The sequence below is a fragment of the Carcharodon carcharias genome, chromosome 4, assembly GCF_017639515.1.
Source record: "Carcharodon carcharias isolate sCarCar2 chromosome 4, sCarCar2.pri, whole genome shotgun sequence".
Classification (NCBI taxonomy): Eukaryota; Metazoa; Chordata; class Chondrichthyes; order Lamniformes; family Lamnidae; genus Carcharodon; species Carcharodon carcharias.
This window is the reverse complement of record NC_054470.1, coordinates 5671996-5693491: the sequence shown is the minus strand read 5'-3', so window position 1 is coordinate 5693491 and position 21496 is coordinate 5671996. Positions and strand designations below refer to the sequence as shown.

General features: G+C 44.7%; 1 protein-coding gene across 1 annotated transcript in view; it reads left to right on the top strand.

Annotated features, from left to right (window-relative positions):
* The window catches only part of pggt1b (protein geranylgeranyltransferase type I, beta subunit), an 86470-nt gene extending 76202 nt beyond the window's left edge, over positions 1-10268 (top strand). The window contains exons 7-9 of the mRNA XM_041186835.1: positions 6835-7019; positions 8412-8520; positions 9788-10268. Of these exons, the coding sequence (XP_041042769.1) occupies positions 6835-7019; positions 8412-8520; positions 9788-9969 (476 nt within the window). The 3' untranslated portion in view covers positions 9970-10268. The remainder of the gene's footprint in view (positions 1-6834; positions 7020-8411; positions 8521-9787) is intronic.
* Positions 10269-21496: the final 11228 nt, after the last annotated feature.

Sequence of the window (21496 nt, the reverse complement as noted above, 5' to 3'; positions counted from 1 at the left end):
GATCTGCACCTGAAGTAGGGTAAACATTAGATCTATCGTACTTGAAGCAGCCTGTGAGTGGGAGCTGGTATTCAGTATTAGGCAGAGTTGGTAAGGGGAAAAACGGCTGGAAGATTGGAAGCTAAAGGAAGAAATCTACAGTGATCCTGTCAGTGAAGGGCAATTAACCTTGCTGCTTTTGGAGTTCTGGAAGTAATCACCTTGGTTGCAGTTTGAAACCATAGCACTAGGCTATTGGAAACTGAGGGTGTTATCTGATGGTTTAAGCCACTGTGTAGGAGTCTCAGGGAGGCCCGTGTTTCAGCTGTGGAATCCAGAGTCATGAGGTTTCAAAGGGAAGGTACCACATTCAAATGAGGATAGAGCATCTGAATGCGTGGCTGGAGAGAGAGTGCAGGAGAGAGGACTTTAGATCCCTGAAACTTTGGGACCAATTCAGGGGAGATGGGACCTATACAAACCAGACAGGTTGCCCTTGAACAGTGCTGGTGTCCTTGTGGGGCACTTTGATAGCACTATTGGAGAGGATTTAAACTAACTTCGCAGACGTGCAAGAACCAGGAGGTATCAAAGAAGAAAACTGAGGTGAAGAGAATTGGGAGAGACAGATAGCACTAAACTAAGAAATAGTAAGGCATTAGGTGGAGTCCAAGTAAGAGGGATTGTAATAAGGTCAAATTAGGGTTATTGTGCACATATGTGAATGCATGGGGTGTGGCAAGTAAGACTGGTGAGCTGCAGGCGCTCACCAATTATATGTTATTTATGATCATTATTATTATATTATGTTATGGTGATAACGGAAACCTGGCTCAAAGAATGGCAGGTCTGTGTACAAAATATTCCTGGATACAAGGTGTTCAGGAAAGATAGGGAAGGAACCAAAGGAGAAGTAGTTGAAGTATTGGTTAAGGAGTCCTGGAGAAAGTGGATGTCTTAGAGGGGTCAAGGGCAGAATCTATTTGGTTAGAGCTAAGAGACAATAGAGGTAGCATTACATTGTTGGGCATTTTCTGTAAGCCAACTAGTGGGAAAGATATAGAGGAACAAATTTGCAAAGGAATTACGGAACGATGCAAGAATTATTGGATAGTTATAATAGGGGTGTTTAATTATCCTAATAAGACTGACATAGTAATACATAAAGGGTGAGATGGCCAAGAGTTTCTAGAGTGTATTCAGGAGAATTTTCTACATCAGAATGTTTCTAATCCAACGAGGAAAGAGGCATTGCTGGATCTGGTTCTGCGGAATGATGTGGGTTAAGTTGATCAAGTATTAGTAGGGGAATATTTAGGGGTTAGTGATTATAGTATTATAAGATTTATGTCGACTATGGAAGAGGACAAGGAGCAATCCAGAGTAAAAATAATTAACTGGGGGAGGGCCAATTACAATGGAGTGAGAACAGACCTAGCCCAAGTAAATTGGAATTAAAGAATGGCAGGCAAAACTGTAATGGAACAATGTGATGCCTTTAAAGAGGACAAGGTTTGGGTACAATCAAGGTACATTCTTACAGGGGGGAAAAGGTAGGCCAAACAAATCCAGAGCTCCCTGGCTGATAAAACAGAGAATACAATCAAGCAGAATACGAGTGTGTGTGACAACTATCAGGTGGATAACACAATTGAGAACGAGGCTGAATATAGAAGGTTCAGAAGGGAAGTGAGAAAACAAATAAGAGAAATAAAGACAGAGTATGAGAAGAGACTGGTCACTCTGTTAGAATGTGGTGTAGGCAGATTCAATTGAGGCCAACAAAAGAGAATAATTTGATTATCTGAAGAGAAAATATTTTCAGGGCTATGGGGAAGAGGAGGAGGAATGGGTCTAGGTGAGTTCTTGCTGAGAGCTGGCGCAGACATGATGGGCTGAATGGCCACACCCTGTGTTGTAAGTATTTTGATTCTATGATCACAGTGTTGTAGGAAGCATAATCTGGGGGATGATATTTGGCTGCTAAGGAAATTTGTTTTAAGTTGCCCTTCTAAAAAGGATATGGCATAGTGAAAAATGCCTTTTAAAATTTAATGAGCCTACCCTCTTTTTGCTACTTTCTGTTCCACATAATCTGCTGCTAGTGTTCTTTTGCTGTATCAATGGACACAATTTTGTCTGCTGTACCAAACCTTGGGAGAATTTCTGCCAGCAGTGGGGCTTTAAGAATCATGGTAGACTGCTTTGGTGAACTAATCAGCTGCATCTTCAAAAGAAAGGAAGATGGGTCAACCCTATATTCTTAGTGTCCGAATAAATTTCCAAGAAGACAGATCTTTCAGAGAATGCTGCAAATGAAGACATTTTAATTTGGTTCAGTGGATTTCCTAAATCGGCAAACAAAATGCATTTAGATTTTATAAAAAGTAATTTACAGTGGTTTTGTGATAATGTGCTAATGTAATAATCTTAAAGGCTGCAAAATGCATCATACTTTGAATTTAATCTGTTCTGACTGGTGAAAGCTTTGTATTTTTATCAGGAAATATTTGTGAATTATGATTGATGTAGACATAGGCCTGATGTAAATTTATGCCAATGTTAAGCTTCTCCCCCTGCCCTTGGTTATTTCTAAACCAATTTTATGTGAACCTAATGAATTATTTTCCTCTCTTGCCTATTTACAATATATGCAATAAACCTTAGTTTCTACACAGGATTTCTGTTCACACTTAATTAAAATGAAGTTGAAAATGTCCAAATTGTTGTAACATTAAATCCTTAAAAAACTAAAATTAATTTTCTTCCTTCTGGCCGCTTCTCTCTTCCTTCCCCAAAATATCTGTCAGAACTTGCGTTAATATAAAATTAGCTGTACTTCATCTGACCATCGTAAATCATTTCACAAACATGGAGCAGAATTTTTCGTTCGGTGTGCAAGTGCACGCCCAATATGCTCGAGTGTAAATAGCGCACGATGACATTAGGTGAGTGCCCTGACATTGTTGTCCGCTCGCGCGATATTTTGCTCGGTGGGCGTGCGCAGGTGCCAGAGCCATGCTGCCATTAATTGAAAGGCCATTAAAAATTCAGTAATATTGATTTTTCGTTGCCCGTGCAATGTCGCGCTCCTCGCATGGGCAAAGTGGGTAGGCAGCCAGCCGACAATTTCAAAAACCTCATCCACGGACGGGATAAAGAGGATCAGCAGCATTGCCAGTGTGAGTAGTGAGGAGTTTGGTAGATAGTTTGCTGTAGGTGACTTGATTGTGTATGGCAGCTTCGTCTTTGTTTGGGGCCTCATGGTTAGCATTTCCAGGCTTCATTTCAGGACTCCTTGGTGTCTCCAAGGACCCTGGAGAACTCAGACCATGTGGACCCTTCCAGGCACCAGACATCCTTCTGTTACCCTGGTAATGGGGATTGTAGTCTCCCACTGGTGGCACCTCCCCTGAGGACAAAGAGAGGGGTAGAAGGAAAAGGAAGCCAGGTGTCCCTATACAGCCTCCAGGGGAATGACCTGTGGGAGGAGAGGCGCAGACACAGGGGGCACAGGGTCAGCTGGCAGTCCAAGGCGGAAGGGGCCGCATAAGACGCCACTATCCTGCTGCCAGGGTTTACAGGCGATGATGCAGCTACCCCAGTGTGTCCGAGGTGCAGTGCCAAAGGAGGCTCTGCCTCTCAAGGGAGACAGTGACCTCCATTTGTCAGATGATTGGACCTGTGATCAGCTCCAACTGTGTGGGTAGACACCACATGTCAGTGTCTCTGAAGGTTAAAGCAGCCCTCAACTTCTATGCCTCCGGCTCATTCCAGGGCTCAGTGGGGGACCTGTATGGCATCTCCCAATCAGCTGTCCACAGCTGTGACAAGCTGGTGACAGAAACTCTGTTCAAGCGGGTACTGACCTTTATTAATTACCGTATGGACAAGGCCAGCCAGGGGGAGCGAGCCAGAGGTTTTACAGCAATTGCTGGGTTCCCCTGTCTCCAGGGTGCAGTTGACTGCTCAAATGTGGCCATCAAGGCGCCAGTGGGTCAGCCGAGTGCCTTTGTTAACAGGAAGGGATTCCACTCCATGAACGTGCAAATAGTGTGTGATCATAGGCTGCATACTTTGCAAGTCTGAGCAAGGTAACCTGGCTGGTCCCATGATGAGTACATACTGAGACACTCCCAGGTGCCGAGACTCTTCAGTGCTTCAGTCCAATTGGATAGATGGCCGCTGGGTGACAAGGGGTATCCCTTGAAAAGGTGGCTTATGGAGCCTCACTGTCACCCAAGAACAGAAGCAGAGCAGCGGTATAACAGGAACCATGCCTCCACAAGGGCGCTGATAGAGAAGACCATAGGTCTTTTGAAGACTCCCTTCCGAAGCCTGGACCATTCAGGGGGAGACCTACTATACCTCCCCCCAGAGCAGTTGTCACTGATAGTGGTTGCATGCAGCGCTGTCCACAATCTGGCACAGGCAAGGGGGCACCCACTGGAGAAATAGGATCTTGGCGCAGCTCCACAGGCGATGAATCCAGTAGTGAGTCAGAAGAGGAGCACGGTGAGGAGGTTACAGAGAAGGTGGGACAGACCTCTGTAACCTCCAGGGAGGGAGGGATACCAGGGATGCCTTGAACCAACGCTCCTTCCTAGGAGCTCCAGCTAGGCTGCCAAATAAGTGCTACCACCTCATGCCAGGGCTGCCACCTCCATCCCGGATGTCTGAAATGGCCCTTTCCTTTGACCCCAAAGTCCACTCAGTGCCTCTGCAATAAGGTTTCGAGGCACCTACATCCAGCATTACACACTGGTGTACTCTGCACCACATTAAATAAAAAAGATGAAGCATACTCAGGCCATTACAACAAAAAAAATTAATCGCATGTTGACAGTCAAAACAAATTAACAGAACCTTCTCTGGTCTTTAATCCCAGACCAGTTAAAATAAACAAGTCATCACCTGTGACTAGGCCGTCTTATGCTCATGGTGCCTTAAACTTAGGTTTGCGAGTGCTCCATCTTGGTGTTCCCCCCTCGCTTTGCAGACAGACACCTGACTCTGCTGTCCTTTTGGCCTTGATGACCTTGGCAGTCGTCCCCTGGCCAATGGAGCCTCTGCTGTTCTCCCTGGGAGGGAGCAGCTAGTGCCACTGCTGGCATCTCCCCAGTTACCACAGCCTCATCAGCTGCCACAGTCATTGGCAGAGGGGTGGAGGAGCTGCTGCCATCATCCAGAGTGCCCTGAGAGGAGCTCACAGAGACATAGGCAGCTCGTGTGCCAACATGAAGTCGCTCTGGACCTCCCTGCTCACCACTGATGAACAAGCACCTAGCTGGGATACTGTGTGCCTCATCGATCTCCCACATGGACTCTGATCACCTGAGGTCATTGCCTGTGTGAGGGCTTGCAGGTCCAAGTGCAACTCCAGGAACCCTTGACTCTGCCCCTGGAGCTGCCTCTCCATGAGAGTTGTCACCCTCTCAATGGAGGAGGCAGGGCGCTCGTCCATGAGGGTCAGTGCAGTGCTCATGCTCCGCATGGACTCCTCCATAATGGAGACCATGGCACACAAACCCTCATGGATGACCGCAGAGGCTCATCATCTGCCTTCGACCGAGCATCGTTCTGATCTCCAGCCGTCCTCTGACTGCTGACGCCATGGGCATTCTCTGCCTCCGCCTGCACTTCAAGTGAGTGTGAGGCGTCCTTACTGCTGTGCACTGACATTCCAGCCGAAAATCTAATGCCCACTGAGGTGCTGGTATCTGCGCTGGCGCCTGGTTCAGAGAACATGTGTGACGCAGATGCACCTCGAGCCTGGCGGGCCTCTGGCATCAGGCGTGGGTCTTCGGGGTCCTGCCGTTGGGTGCATGGTGGCAAACCTAAGGGTGAATAATGACACGTGTTTAGTTTAAGTCATCACACTGTCACTGTGCATGCCAGGCAACCTGGTGAGACCATGGTGATCTGTATAATGGTGCCATTGTCTTTCAATGATCACTGGGGAATCCAGTTTTGAGGCTCCCATCAATGATGAGACTACACAAGAATGTTTGCACCAATCCGAAACTCTCACCTCTGTGCACTGTACTCTTACCTTCGTCTGACAACCCAGCCTCTCCGCGGCCGGCGACTTCGGTGCGTGCTGGCTCTCCAGCTCAAGGGCATCCTGCTCGTATCTGGTTAGGATTAGGAGGTTTGGTGGGGGTGGGGGGGTGGGGGGGGCCTCCGCCTGTCCGTAGCCTTTCAATACTGTTATTGTCCGTCTTCACCTTAAAGGGCAGAGAAGCATTGAATAGTCCACTCTCCACCTGCAGTGCCTTGCAGCCTGGCCAACCCCACCTGAGGAGAAGTTACAGGGCACATCTTAGTCGTGGCCCTCGAATCGCAAGGCACTCAGCCCAAGCAGCCAGGGCTCACCCCTTGGCCAGCTGCAGCGTCATTGACAGTTGGCACTCAGACTCTAACACCCCTGAACTCCACGGTGGGACAGCCAGTCCTTAGCACTTCAACACACTGAACCATGCCAACACGGTACTCACCCTTCCTGAGAGCAGCAGGTCAGTAAATGTCTTGTGGCACTGGACCCAGGTGTACTGCACCACATCTGCTGACCAGCACTGCCACCTCGGTTTTAAACCGGCCGTCGGGTTGCCATTGGACGTGGCGGCTGACAGGCTCCCCCCCCCCCCCCCACCCCTTCCCCACCGTCATTCATGCTCAGAGGCCGAACGCAGGGGCTGGGCTGTTTCCCGGCCACTCCTGGGCCCACCGACCGCGCCCGCCCGCCAACCTCAAAATTCTGGCCATGTTCATAATTGCCTTCATTAGCTATTCTTGTGCAAGTTTGAAACAAACAACACCTTGCTATGATGTATGTGTTCTTGTGTTGATTATCAGGTGGATCCACGTTTTGTGCCATTGCCTCACTCTGTCTGATGGGGAAACTGAAAGAGGTATTTTCTGAGAAGGAACTAAATAGAATAAGAAGGTGGTGTATAATGAGACAGCAAAATGGTTTCCATGGTCGTCCCAATAAACCTGTAGATACATGCTACTCATTCTGGGTTGGCGCGACCCTAAAGGTAATTCAAAACTTGGAATTTTGCTTGTGCTGAAATATTTTCTATAAGATCTTCTGGTTTGGTTGATATTTCATTAACAGACTCCTATTTTATGCTAGATACACTTTGTTGATTCATTCATGGGATGTGGGTGTCACTGGTTAGGCCAGCATTTATTGCCCATCCCTAATAGCCCTTGAGAAGGTGGTGGTGAGCTGCCTCGTTGAGCCACTGCAATCCGTGTGGTGTAGGTACACCCATTGTGCTGTTAGGAAGGAACGGTGATGTATTTCCAAGACAGGTGGTAGTGTTCCAACTGAGTAGCTTTCTGGGCCATTTCAGAGGGCACTTAAGAGTCAACCACATTGCTGTGGGTCTGGAGTCACATGTAGGCCAGACCAGGTAAGGACAGCAGATTTCCTAAAGCACATAAGTGAACTAGATGAGTTTTTAGTGATTGAATTCAGATTCCACCATCTGCCATGCCAGGATTGGAACCCAGGTCACCGCAGCATTACCCTGGGTCTCTGGATTACTAGTCCAATGACAATATCACTATGCCACCACCTCCCCCTTTAAGGTTTTAAGAATCCAGCCTGGATCAAGGGTAGAGAGTGGGCAGATCAAAAGTCTTTGGCTGCAATTTGAGTAGGAACCAACTTCTGTGGAAATTTTGCCCTGCTTCTTTCTTGTAGCCTTTTCCAAAGAGACCAGACAGTCAGTACACTGCCAACCTGCCCTAAGTCAAGGGAGGGGTGGGGGTGGTGGTGGGCATGTTCAGAGGACTTGATAGGCCTCCCCAGGAAGTTTTGTCCTGACTGCTCTCAGTAAAGTTCATCCCAGTTTAAAACTGACCTGTAAAAAGGACTTGTCCCATTACTACAGCAAGGTGAAATCTATCCTAGAATGGTTCAAGCCCTACTCTAGAACTTGAGCGCACAATCTAGGATGGCACTTCAGTGTGGTACTGAGGAAGTGCTAAATTGTCAAAAGTGCTTTCCTTCAACTAAGATATTGAATTGTTCAAGCATTATTTGAAAAAGGCTGGGAATTGCCTGAGTATTTTCCCTCAAATATAATTTAAAATAGGTAAATTAAATATTAATTTCATTGCTGGCTGTTGTGTGCAAAATGGATGATGTAGTCAACATAATGTTGACTACAGTTCAGAAATAGTAATTAAAATGTTTTACATCTTTTGAATCATGAGAAAAACACTACATAAATAAAGTTTCTTTCTATCAACATTTTTAGAGCTAGCCCATAAATGATACCTCAATTATGTTTCTATGACCTGCAATATAGCTGACAAACATGTTAGAGCAATAACTCAGGTTTTATTGACCCCTATGCAAAATGTTTAATAGAGCATGTTTTTAAAAAATCAATACATCTTTTTGAATACTTCTCCAGCTTTTGCAGATTTTCCAATATACTAATTTTGAGAAAAATAGAAATTACATTTTGTCGACCCAGGATCGTATCATTGGAGGATTTGCAAAGTGGCCAGATAGTCACCCAGGTAAAATGGAATTTTTTTCTGTGATTTAGAAAACTGAATGTGGATCGATGTTACGGAAAGCAAAAGTTTCTAGTTTAAAGTTCCAATTTGGTTTAAAATGTAATTCTTAAACCGATTACCAAGTAAGATTAAGCAAATTCACTTTAACTAATCAAGCAGTTACGGGTTACAATGAATGTGCTGTCGTGGCTACGTATTCCTCAACTACTTCTTTCTCCCAGCAACCACCATTTTCTTGTATGTGGCAATTATTGCACAGCTGAGATGCATTTAGGTCATGAAATTGAGGCAGTCAGGGCTTGTCGTCGTTTACAAGATATTTGTCAACTCCAGGTGTTACTTCACTTTGACTAAACAAATAATTAATTCTCTGTTTAGAAATATTTGATCTCTTCATATGCAAGAAATATTCTTTAGAATTTGGCAATAAAATAAAAATGAAAAATGCAGGAAATGAAAGTCTGTCAACACCTGAAAGAGGATAAAGGTTAATATTTGGCGTGGGACCTTTCATTATAGCTCATTCTGTTTAAAATTTACATAATGACTGACTTGCTTTATTTCAGATTTTTAATGTTTGCACATTTATTTTTTATTACTTTAATAAAGTGCATAAATTATGTACCCTTTGCCATGTGTATAATTTCACTGATATATTTAAGGAATTTTATGATAAGCCTTGATCCCCTTTCTCCCTCCCTGTGTAATGTAATGAAAAAATTGTTAGGGACATCTCAGTTCTGTGGCCAACATGGCAGTATGTACAGCTTTGCTATCGATCAGAAGTGGACAAATGGCATGGAAGTAGTTAAACTGCATTATGTCAGCGGGATAAACAATTTTGTGCACACAAAATTGATGTTTACACCTTCATCTAAATACCTCCAAGTTTTAATAAAATAGATAATGAAGTTTGTTTGATGACTCAGCAACTGTTTGCAGTTACAGCTGTAAGATTCTGTGCTCCCTCTTGGATCTATGTTGAGCCAGCTCATCTCAGCAGAGGTAGTATCACAGTTGGCTACAGCATCCCTGAAGTCTTCTGTTTGGCTTTTGGAGGGCCAATTAGATTCAGTGCTGCCGTATTTTTAGTCAGCACCTTTCGGAAAGAAAGCAATAAAATTAGGAGTTTGTTATCTTGCCTAGACCACGAAATGTGATAACTCAGCAATTATTAGATTAAAGAGGGTTTCATCCAGTTTACAACCCTGTCTTCTATTTTTCTTCAAACATGCTTCTAACTCTGACCATTGTCTGTCTGTTTCAGATGCTTTGCATGCATACTTTGGGGTCTGTGGTCTTTCCTTAATTGGAGAATCTGGTGTTTGCAAAGTGCATCCTGCATTGAATATGAGCATAAGGGCTTTTCAACATCTTCAGCACCTGCACCAGACAACGGAAACTCAAGGGCAGGGCCAGCACTTAGAATCTGTGCCTGACTACACATGACAAAAGTGGTAGCAAAAATAAAACTGAAACTAGGTCAAATATTCTAGCCCAAGGAAAAAGCCATGTCATTAGGAAAAGGTCTTGCTTGAATGCTGGGACTTCATATTAAAAAGACAGCCATACAGAATGTTTTAAAATATCATTGGTCAGTTAATAGACCAATTGCTGTTTGCTCTGAATTCTGATAATGCATTGAATGTGTGTTTTGAGTGAATGGAGGTTTGTCTATATTCTGTAGGAAATCATTTATACTAATTTTCTAAACAATTTTGAGCATTTAATAAATAAAATCACATCTGCCTGCTGCCTGACCCTTTGTTTTCTCACAAAGCACTGTTGATTTTCTGGTCTTTGTTTTAAATCACTGATGTGAACATTTCAGGTTTTAAAAATATATTTTTTTAAAGTTCTAAAGCTGCTTTTACAGAATTAAAATCATTTTGATTGAATTTGTGATTTTATACTGAAGGGAATCGGTAAATTTGCATCAAATACATTGAAGAAACGTTACAGTGCATCAGTTTGTCATTTCGATTTGAGGCAAGTGAATGCAACTTCTAATTCACCGGTTGAGTTACAAATAACACATTTAATTACTTGGATTTTCCTCAGATCTGTACTTGTATCTCCACTGTAACTGGACCCCCATTTACATGTGCAAATGCGAATTCTGCCAGATCTTCCACCAAGTTATGTTGGCAGAGCAGAATTGGCTCTGAGGAGACTTCTAGCTTTTTGTTTCTTTGTTTATGGTTTGTTAAAGATACTAGTCCTACATTGGGCAGAGTGGCTGGTTCAGGAGCAAAAGAGGATACTTTTGACCACTTGATGCACAATAAAATTAATGTGTTTTGTTATAGAGAGGCTCTGCTTCGAATGTTTGTAATTTCAACATTGAAATTTTAATTTGATTCAAATATCTATTTAGTAGAAACTTCATGTCAACTGGAGATTTTTTGGGGGTGTGAAAGAGAATAACTATATCTCATGCATTTCACATAAAGGAAACTTTCACTTGTGCCTCATTTAATCTTGAATATATGAAGATGACTCAGGAAAGTAACACCTGGTCCCCATCTAACCTTTTCCATATAGCTATAGAATCATAGAATAGTAAAACACAGAAGGAGGCTGTTGAGACCATTGAGTCTGCATCAGCTCTTTTGAAGAGAAATCAAATTAGATCCACTTCTGCTCATTTCCCATATCCCTGAATTTTTATTCTAAAGAATTTATCCAATTTCATTTTAAAGACTGCTCTTGAATCTGTATCCACCACCCCATCAGACAGTGCATTTCAAACCCTCATTATTCATTGCGTAATTTTTTTATCCTCTTGTCACCTCTGGCTCTTATGCCATCACCTTAAGTCTGTGGCCTCAGTTTATTGACCCTTGAGCCATTGGAAACAGTTTATTTTTATTTACTCTATCTAAATCCTTGACAATTTAGACACCTTTATTGAGTCTCCTCATAGCCTTCTCTGTTCTAAGGAAAACAACTGTATCATCTTCAGTCTACCCATGTAACTGTAATCACTGTTCCCTGGAACCATTCTAATAAACCTCTTCAGTACCCTCACCAGAGCCTTACATCCTCAAGTTGGTGCCCTGCATTGGACACAGCTTCAATTGAACTAATGTTTTGTAAAGATTTAGTATGACTTCCTTGCTTTTGTAGTCTATGTTTCTATTTGTAAAGTTCAAAAACCCAAATGCTTTAACTGCTTTGTTAACTAGCACGGCAACTTCAAAGATGTGTGCATAGACACCCCCAGGTGTTTCTGTTCTTGAATCCTCTTTAAAATTGTACCATTTAGCAAGGATTCTCTCTTCTCATTCTTACTGCTAAATGTATCACCTCACACCTTTCTGCATTGAATTCCATCTGACGTGTGTAATGCTTTATCCTTTGCGAACAGCAAACAAGATCATTGCCTGATCCAGATCTAATGGACAGAATTTTACATCCCGTGGGCAGGAGTGCACCCAACCCTATCGGCCGCAAAATAATGTGCGATGATGTCAGTTGAGTGTCCCAATGCCATTTTGCAGTCACGCGATATTTCAGTCGGTGGGCACAAGTGGGTTCCAGAGCCACGCCTGCCTTTAATTAAGAGGCCACTTAAGGCCACTAAAAAGCCAATTGACGGCAATCTTTCATTGCCAATATGATTTTGCACTCGTTGCATGGGCAAAATGCGCAGGCGGCCAGCCAACAATTTCAGAAACATCATCCACAGGCAGAACAAAAGGGGTGAGCAGTATTGGCAGTGTCAATAGTGAAGAGTTTGGTACATAGTTTGCTGCTGATCACTTATTTGTATTTGGCAGCTTCATCTCTGTTCAGGGCTTCATTGTTAGCATTTCCAGGTTTATTTCAGGATTCCTTGGTGTCTCCAAAGGCCCCAGGAGGATTCAGACAGTGTGGATCCTTCCAGGTATCAGACAGCTTTCTGTTACGCTGGTATTTGGGATTGTGGTCTCCCTGGTGGCACTTCCTCTGAGGAGGAAGAGAGGGGCAGAAGGGAGACAAGGCCAGGTGTCCCAATGCAGCTTGCAGGAGAGTGACCTGTGGGAGGAGAGGCGCAGGAACAAGAGACGCAGGGCCAGCTGGCAGCCCAAGGCGGAAGGGGCTGCAGAAGACGCCGCTATCCTATCACCAGGGTTTACAGGCAGTGATACAGATACCTCAATATGTCTGAGGCGCAATGCCAAAGGGGGCTCCGCCTCTTAAGGGAAACAGTGACCTGCATTTGTCAGATGATTGACCCTGAGATCAGCTGCGACTGTGTGGGTGGACACCCCATGCCAGCAGCTCTGAAGGTCACAGTGGCCCTCAACTTCTATGTTTCCGGCTCTTCCCAGGGGTCAGTGAGGAATCTGTGGAGTCTCCCAATCAGCTGTCCACAGTTGCGTCAAACTGGTGACAGAAGCTCTGTTCAGGCGGGTACTGACCTTTATTCTTTACTGTACGGCTGAGGGGAGTCAGGCTGAACAAGCAGTCATTGCTGGGTTCCCCTGAATCCAGGGTGCAATCGACTGCAAACATGTGGCCATCAAAGCGCCAGCGGCTCAGCTGGGTGCCCTTATCAACAGGAAGGGCTTCCACTCAATGAACGTGCAGATAGTGTGTGACCACAGGATGCAGACTCTGCAAGTCTGTGCAAGATACCCTGGCAGCTCCCATGACGCTTATATCCTGCGACTCCTTGGTTCCGAGGCTCTTCAGTGCTCCAGCCCGACTGGATGATGGCTGCTGGGTTTCAAGGTCTATCCATTGAACAAGTGTGTCAAGGTGCCTTTCTGCAACCCAAGAACAGAGGCAGGGCAGCAGTATAAAAGGAGCCATGCCCCCCACAAAGGCAGTAATAGAGTGACCCATAGGTTTTCTCAAGATGCGCTTCCGATTCCTGGACTGTTCAGGGGGTGCACTATAATACCACTCAGAGTGGGTCTCACTGATAGTGATTGCATGCTGCACTCTCCACAATCTGGCACTGGCAAGAGGGGGACTCACTAGAGGAAGAGGATCTTGACACAGCTGCACAGGCCACAGATCATGAGTCCAGTAGTGAGTCAGAAGAGGAGCGCAGTGAGGAGAACGCTGAGGGCATAGTGGCAGACCTTGGTAATCTCCGGGGAGGCAGGGACACTTTGATCCAATGCTCCTTCAGCTATGCTACCAAAGATCAGCTTATAACTTCATGCCAGGGCTTCTGCCTCTATCCCAGGTGTCTGAAATGACCCTTTCATTTGCACCCAAAGTCCACTCAGTGCCTATGCAATAAAGTTTTGAGCCACCCATGTCCAGCTTCACACACTGGTGTACCCTGCACTGCATTAAATAAAAATGGTGAAGCATACTCGAGCCATTACGACAAAAGAAAATTTATCTCTTGTTGACATTCATAACAAATTAACAGAACCTTCACTGGTCGTCAACCCCAGATCAGTTAAAATAAACAAAACATTGCACAACAGAAGATCACCCGTGACCAGTTCCTCTTGGTGCCTTAAACTTAGATTTGCGAGTGCTACGTCTTGATGCTCCCCCCTTGCTGGCACAGGCGTTGGAGACAGCCATCTACTCTGCTGTCTTGTTGGGCCTGATAACCTTGGTTGTCGTCCTCTGGCCCCGCCTGGGAGGGAGTGGCCAGTGCCACGGCTGGCATCTCCCCAGTTGCCGGAGCCTCATCAGATGCCACAGTCACTGATGGAGGAGATGCTGTTGTCATTGAGAGGGCCGCAGAGATGACAGGCGGCTCCTGCGCCAAGGTGAGGTCTCCCTGGACCTCCCTGCTCACCATTGATGGATGAACACTTAGCTGGGATACTGGGTGCCTCATCGATCTCCCACACAGACAGTGACCACCTGAGGTCATTGCTATGTGAGGGCTTGCAGGTCTGAGTGCAACCCAAGGAACCCCTGATTCTGTCCCTGGAGCTGCCTCTCCATGAGAGTTGCCATTCTCTCAATGGAGGAGGCAGTGTATTCGGCCATGAGGGTCAGCACAGTGCTCACACACCACATGGACTCTCATATAATGGAGGCATATATACCTTTATGGATCTCCACCAGATCCTCCCAGACATCCCACTGGACACCCAGCACCTGCTGCCATATGGACAACTCCAGAGGCTCATCGTCTACCTTCGACTGAGCAGCGTCCAGATCTCCAGCAGTCCTCTGTCTGCTGGCACCCCAGGCACTTGCTGCCTCCGCCTGTACAACAAGTGGGGGTGGAGTGTCCTCACCGCTGTGCACCGGCATTCTAGCTGAAGATCTAATGCCCACCGAGGTGCTGGTATCTGCGCTGGTGCCTGGTTCAGACAGCGGGTGTGATGCAGGTGCACCTGGACCCTGACAGGCCTCTGGCATCAGGGGTGGGTCTTTGAGTGCATAGTGGCAAACCTAAGGGAGAAGTTTAAGTCATCACACTGTCACTGTGCATGCCAGGCATCCTGGTGAGACCATGGAGATCTGCATCATGGTGCCATCATCTTTCAATGATCAATCAGACAACCAGTTTTGAGGCTCCCAGAAAGGATAAGACTACACAAGAATGTTTCCACCATCCAAAACTCTCACCTCTGTGCGCTGCACTCTTACCTTCATCTGACACCCCAGCATCTCTGTGGCTGAGGTGCCTCTCCACGTCCAAGGCATGCTGCTCACTCCCTTGGCCGGTTCTACCATCGTTGACAATTGGCACTCAGAATCTTAACACTCCTGACCTCCACCGGTGGGGGGGGGACACAGCCACACCATAACACTTCACCACACTGATCCATGCCAAAACGTTACTCACCCTTCCCGAGCGCAGCAGGTTGTCAAACCTCTTGCAGCACTGGACACTGGCACGCCACACCACATCATGGCTGCTGACCAGCACTGCCAAAACCTCCCAAGCTCTTTTTGTTAGCTGCAGTGCCCCCTCCTCCCATCTCTGGACACTTTGCTCCAGGAAGCTGTCACATATCTCAGATAAGTTAATTCAAATTTGGCCTGTGAGCAGGGACGGGAAGGTGTGACTGCAGCTGAAGTAGGTATGGGGACTGAGGGGTAGCTTTCCAGGAGCCTCGGCCTCTGCAACTGTCCAACAGTTATGAGGTTCTTGCAAGCTGTGTGGACAAGAGAGGGAACTGCAGGGAGGATGAACAAACTCATCACAGCACCATGGTTTAGAAAGGAGGAAATAGGAATGTAGTAGTGGTAGGTGACAGTATAATTCGGACGATAGATACTGTTCCCTATAGCCGTGAATGTGAGTCCCGAAGGCTGTGTTGCCTGCCTGGTTCCAGGGTTAAGGACATCTCCTCCTGGCTGGAGAGGGACTCGGATTGGGAGGGAAGGGATCCGGTTGTCGTCATCCACGTTGGTACCAATGACATCGATAAGACTAGAAAGGAGATTCTGCTGAAATAATTTGAACAGTTAGGAACTAAATTAAAAAGCAGAACCTCCAAGGTAAAAATCTCAGGATTGCTACCTGAGCCACAGACAAACTGGCATTGGGTAAATAAAATCGAGGAGTTAAATGGCTCAAGGTCGGTGTGAGGGATGGGTTTCAGTTCTTCGGGCACTGGGGTAGAAGGGAGATGTTCTGGGAGGATGGGCTTCACTTGAACCATGCTGTGACCAGTGTCCATAGAACCATAGGACATTACAGCACAGAAAACAGGCCATTCGGCCCTTCTAGTCTGTGCCAAAATATTATTCCGCTAGTCCCATTGACCTGCACCTAGTCCATAACCCTCCAGACCTCTCCCATCCATGTATCTATCTAATTTATTCTTAAAACTTAAGAGTGAGCCCGCATTTACCACATCAGATGGTAGCTCGTTCCACACTCTCACCACTCTCTGAGTGAAGAAGTTCCCCCTAATGTTCCCCCTAAACCTTTCCCCTTTCACCCTAAAGCCATGTTCTCTTGTGTTTATTTCTCCTAATCTAAGTGGAAAGAGCCTACTCGCATTTACTCTCTATACCCCTCATAATTTTGTAAACTTCTATCATATCTCCCCTCATTCTTCTACGCTCCAAGGAATAAAGTCCTAACCTGTTTAATCTTGCCCTGTAACTCAACTCCTTAAGACCCAGCAACATCCTAGTAAATCTTCTCTGCACTCTCTCAATCTTACTGATATCCTTCCTGTAGTTAGGCGACCAGAACTGCACACAATACTCCAAAGTTGGCCTCACCAATGTCTTATACAACCTCACCATAACATCCCAACTCCTATACTCAATACTTTGATTTATGAAGGCCAGTGTGCCAAAAGCTTTCTTTACAACCTTGTCTACCTGTGATGCCACTTTCAGGGAATTATGTATCTGAACTCCCAGATCCCTTTGTTCCTCCGCACTCCTCAGTGCCCTACCATTTACTGTCTATGTTCTACCTTGGTTTGACCTTCCAAAATACAACACCTCACACTTTTCCGCATTAAATTCCATCTGCCATTTTCTGGCTCATTTTTCCAGTTGGTCCAGATCTCTCTGCAAGCCTTCCTCACTGTCCACAACGCCTCCAATCTTAATGTCATCAGCACATTATCATCCATATCATTGATATACACAACAAACAACAATGGTCCCAGCACAGATCCCTGAGGCACACCACTAGTCACAGACCTCCAGTCTGAGAAGCAATCATCCATTACCACTCTCTGTCTTCTCCCACACAGCCAATTTCGAATCCAGTTTACAACATCTCCAAGGATACCAAGTGTCTGAACCTTCTGAACCAACCTCCCATGTGGGACCTTGTCAAAGGCCTTACTAAAGTCCACGTAGACAACATCCACAGCCTTTCCTTCATCTACTTTCTTGGTAACATCCTCGAAAAACTACAATGTTCGTTAAACACAACCTACCACGCACAAAGCCATGCTGACTATCCTTAATCAGCCCTTGGCTTTCCAAATAATTATATATCCGATCTCTCAGAACACCTTCCAATAATTTACCTACAACTTACGTCAGGCTCACTGGCCTGTAATTACCTGGTTTACTTTTGGAGCCTTTTTTAAACAACAGAACAACATGAGCTACCCTCCAATCCTCTGGCACCTCACCCGTGGCTAAGGACATTTTAAATATTTCTGCCAGGGCCCCTGCAATTTCTACACTAGTCTCCCTCAAGGTCCGAGGGAATATCATGTCAGGCCCAGGGAATTTATCTACCTTTATTCACTGTAAGGCAGCAAGCACCTCCTCCTCTTTAATCTCTATATGTTGCATGAAACTACTGCTTGTTTCCCTTCCTTCCTTATATACAATGCCAGTTTCCTGAGTAAATACTGATGCAAAAAAACTGTTTAAGATCTCCCCCATCTTGTGAGGCTCCACACATAGACAACCACTGTGATCTTCAAGGGGACCTGGTGAATCAAATAGCTAGGGCTGTAAAGAGGACTTTAAACTAAATAGGGGGATGGGGTAGGGTTCTAGAGAGGGGATAGGTAGGCTAACAAAGCAAAAGGATATGGTAGCATTGCAGGGCAGCTATTTTAAGTATGGATACCTGGAGTGTGACATGAAGGGACAGAGTTTACAAACATAAAAAAAAGCAGAAAATAGGGTCAAAGGGGGAAAAATGGTAAAAAGGTAAAAATAACATATCTTTACATAAACGTATGTAATATTGGGAACAAAATAAATGAATTAATGGTAAATATAGAGGTTAATTGGTATGATCTTATAGCTGTTACAGAGAATGGTTACAAGGAGATCAAAGCTGGGAATTAAATATTCAGGAGTATGTGACTTTTTGAAAGGACAGGCTGGAAGGAAAGGGTGGTGGGGTAGCTATGTTAGTACAAGATGGAATAAGTACAATAGCAAGGAACGATCTTGGATCGGAAGATGTAGAATCCATATGGGTGGAGGTAAGAAATAAGGGGAAGAAGACCCGGATTGGAGTAGTCTATAGTACCCCTAGCAGTAGCTATGCTGTAGGACAGAGAATAAATCAGGAGATAATGAGCGCATGTAAAAAAGGCAGTACATTAATCATGGGTGACTTTAATCTTCGTATTGATTGGGAAAATCAAATTGGCAGAGGTGGCCCTGAGCAAGAATTCATAGAGTGTATACGGGACAGTTTCCTGGAACAATATGTTGTGGATCCAACCCGGAATCAGACCATTTTGGATCTGGTAATGAGGCAGGCTTAATAAATGATCTCAGATTAAAAGACCCCTTAGGAAACTGTGACCATAATCTGGCAGAATTTAACATTCAGTTTGAGAGTGAGGAACTTTGGTCAGAAACAACTGTGCTAAACTTAAATAAGGATAATTACAAATGAATGAGGGCAGAGTTGGCTGGAGCCAACTGGGAAAGGAATTTAACAGGAAAGACAGTTGCTGAACAATGGCAGATGTTTAAGAAAATAGTTCATGACTCACAACAAAGATATATCCCAGTGAGAAAGAAGGATTGTAGGAAGGGGATAAACCAGCCATGGTTAACCAAGGAAGTTTACGATAGTATCAAATTTAAAGAAGAAACATACAATGTGGCAAAGATAAACGATTAGCCAGAGGATTGGGAAAGTTTTAAAAACCAACAAAAGATGACGAAAAAAATAATAAAGAAGGAGAAAGTAAACTTTGAGGGTAAACTAGCAAGTAATTTAAAAACAGATAGTAAACCTTCTTTAACTATATAAAAAGGAAGAGAAAGGCCAAAGTGTACATAGGCCCGTTAGAGAATGATGCTGGGGAAATAATAATGGGGATCCAGGAAATGGCAGAGGAGCTAAATAAATTCTTTGCATCAGTCTTCATGGTAGAAGATACTAATAGCATTCTAAAACTACTAAATAATCAAGGGGCAAAAGTGGGGTAGGAAACAAATACATTAACCATCACTAATGAAAAAGTACTAGGGAAACTAATGGGGCTAAAGGCCGATACATCCCCTGGACCTGATGGTTGCATCCTAGGATATTAAAGGAAGTAGCTACATAAATAGTGGATGCACTGGTAGTAATCTTTCAAGAATCCTTATATTCTAGAAAAGTCCCAGAAGATTAGAAAACTGCCAATGTAACGCCCTTATTCAAAAAGGGAAGGAGACGATAAATAGGTAATTATTTGCCAGTTAGCTTAACATCTGCCACTGGGAAAGTGTTAGAGTCTATTATAAAGGATGTAGTAGCAGAGTATTTAGAAATGCATAATATAATCGAGCAGAGTCAGCATGGCTTCATGAAGGGGAAATGATGTCTGACAAACTTATTAGAATTCTATGAGGAGTAACAAGCAGGATAGATAAAGGGGAACCGGTAGATTTAATATATTTAGATTTCCAATTTGATAAGGTACCACACATAAGGCCACTAAATAAGATAAGAGCCCATGGTGTTGAGGGTAGTATATTGGCATGGATCGAGGATTGGCTAACTAATAGAAGACAGAAAGTTGGGACAAGGGGAGCATTTTCAGGATGGCAACCTATAACTAGTGGAGTGCCACAGGGATTAGCGCTGGGGCCACAATTATTTACAATATATATTACTGACTTAGATAACAGAAGTGAATGTACTATCACCAAGTTTGCGGATAACACAAAAATACGTGGGAAGGCAAGTGGTGAAGATGACACAGAGTCTGCAGAGGATATAGACTGGTTAAGTGAGTGGGCAAAAACTTGGCAGATGGATAATATGGGAAAATGTGAGGTTATGCCTTTTGGAAGGAAGATTGGAGAGCTGAATATTATTTACATGGAGAAAGACTGTAGAAAGGTACAGCACAGGGATTTGGGAGTCCTCTTGCATGTATCCCAAAAGCTAACATACACGTTCAGCAGGTAATAGGGAAGGCAAATGGAATGTTGGCCTTTGTTTCAAAGGGAGTGGAGTATAAAAAAAGGGAAGTCATGCTATAACTATACAAGGCACTAGTTAGGCCACACCTAGAATACTGTAAACAGTTTTGGTCCCCTTATCTAAGGATAGATGTACTGGCATTGGAGGCAGTCCATAGAAGTTTGACTAGGTTAATCCCAGATATAGAGAGATTTTCTTATGAGAAGAAGCTGAGTAGGTTGAGCCTGTACTCATTGGAGTTTAGAAGAATGAGAGGCGACCTTTTTGAAACATGAAAGATTCTTATGGGGCTTGATAGGGTAGATGCTGAGAGGTTGTTTCCCCTTGTGGGAGAGTCTAGGACCAGAGGGCATAATCTCAGACTAAAGGGTCACCCATTTAAGACAGAAATGAGGAGGAATTTCTTCCAAAAGGGGTTGAATCTGTAGAACTCCCTATCGCAGAAGGCTATAGAGGCTGGGCTGCTGAGATAGATTTTTAATCAGTAAGGGAATCAAGGGTTATGGGAAAAAGGCAGGAAATTTGAGTTGAGGATTATCAGATCAACGATCATCTCACTGAATGGCGGAGCAGACTCAATGGGCCAAATGGCCTACTTCTGCTGCTACGTCTTTTGGTCTTATGGTACAAGGATTTCTCTCCTGGCAGCAACCTCCTCCAGGAGGACCGCGAGGCACTCATCAGAAAACCGGGAGGGGTCAAGTGCCCACCCAACTTGCCCTCCCGCCTGGTGTCTGCAGCCTCTTTACTCTCCATAATTTATACCCACCTGCTGCCAACACCGGAGTTGTCCTTGTCACCGGCAGCCTTCCAGGGCCTGACTGTGCCAGTTTTAAACTGGTCGCCGCTTGCTGACCATTGGACAGCCACCGTTCAAGCTCGGCAGGCCTTAATTGGCCCGCCAGCGTGAATTCGAGGTCGGGGGCCGATTGTGGGCAGCAGCCTGTTACCCGGCTGCTCCAAGGCACGGTGACCATGCCCACCCACCAACCTCAAAATTCTGTCCAATCTTTATAGTGATCATAAAGGTATGAAGAAAGGGCAATGACAGAAAAATGTTGGACTTTTGAGTCTTAAAAAGTTGAATTGTAATACACATTTGGGAAATCTACCATTAAAGTATTTATGAAAATATTAACGAAAGGATATAGTTGCAATAAAAATTAATGTGCAACACTGGCAATA